This window comes from Pygoscelis adeliae, unplaced genomic scaffold, assembly GCF_000699105.1.
Source record: "Pygoscelis adeliae isolate BGI_AS28 unplaced genomic scaffold, ASM69910v1 Scaffold544, whole genome shotgun sequence".
Taxonomy (NCBI): Eukaryota; Metazoa; Chordata; class Aves; order Sphenisciformes; family Spheniscidae; genus Pygoscelis; species Pygoscelis adeliae.
In genome coordinates this window covers 374,787-375,881 of record NW_008824715.1, presented here as the reverse complement: position 1 = coordinate 375,881, position 1,095 = coordinate 374,787, and the positions used below count along the sequence as shown (strand labels likewise).

The 1,095-nt window shown below is 49.2% G+C and overlaps 1 protein-coding gene across 1 annotated transcript in view; it reads left to right on the top strand.

Moving 5' to 3' along the window:
- Nucleotides 1-1,095, top strand: part of STK25 (serine/threonine kinase 25) — a 14,787-nt gene that overhangs the window by 1,094 nt on the left and 12,598 nt on the right. Inside the window, exon 2 of the mRNA XM_009323187.1 lies at nucleotides 195-251. Within this exon, the coding sequence (XP_009321462.1) occupies nucleotides 216-251 (36 nt within the window). The 5' untranslated portion in view covers nucleotides 195-215. The remainder of the gene's footprint in view (nucleotides 1-194; nucleotides 252-1,095) is intronic.

The window sequence follows — 1,095 nt, the reverse complement described above, 5'->3', positions numbered from 1 at the left end:
TACCCGCTCTAATGCCGGTGCCGCAGGAAAGGGGGAGCTCAGAGCTCCCTCCTTAAGCCTCTGAGAGCTGCGATGTGCAGCATCTCTTGGATTGTGTACAGGACTACTCATATGTCTTGCTGCCTCTGGGGTGTTTAACTTTTCTGCCTGCTTTTATTACTCTCTTTGCTCTTGATTTGTGCTCTTGCTTGCAGGGCACCAAGCTGTGGATAATCATGGAGTACCTAGGAGGAGGTTCAGCACTGGATTTGGTAAGTATGTGGTAAGCTCTGGACCATGAAGAACATTGGCGGGAGCCTTGGTTTGCAAAATGTCTGTAAGCCAGACACTCACTTGCCACATACCATCTTTTTGACAGCCCTGTGCCTGAAGGGTAGGCAGTGCAGGACAAACATGCTGGTTATGCACATCCTAGGACAGAGGAAATGTTTGCACAGAGCTCAGCTGTCAAAGCACTGTTCTCCAGCGTGCTCTGCTGCTTTACAATGGAAAGAGCCAGTGAACTGAAATGTGACAGCAGCCAGTTGTTTTTGAGCAGCGCGAATCCGTATTTCATCTAATCAAAGTTCTGTGCCTGCAAAGAGTTCGTGGTATTGTTCAGTGCTTGCATGGCATCAGGCTCAGCAGGGACCTGGTCTATAATCAGGATTCCCAGGTGTTTGATAATGCAAATTACATTTAACAAGCTGCCCCAGATTTTAAGGGAATACAAATGCAGAATAAACACATGGGCAAAGTTCTGCTGTGCTGTATTTTGTCACAGGATTTTGCTTTTCTCCTTAGGACAATAAAGCCTGTTTTTCCAGAGCAGTAACTCAGGTCATGTAGTGAAAACTGCTGAGCCTGCACTGACTTGGAGGAAGGTGCGGGGGGATGGGCTGTCATCAGCAGAAGTCATCTTAGGGTCAGAACCTTAATTATTGCACTGAGAAGGCAGGGCTTGTTTGGAGGAGAACTGATGACTGGAGGCTGGCCAATGTGCCGCCCATCTACAAGAAGGGCTGGAAGGAGGATCCGGGGAACTACAGGCCTGTCAGCCGGACCTCGGTGCTGGGGAAGATTATGGAGCGGTTCCTCTTGCGGGCGGTCAGAACG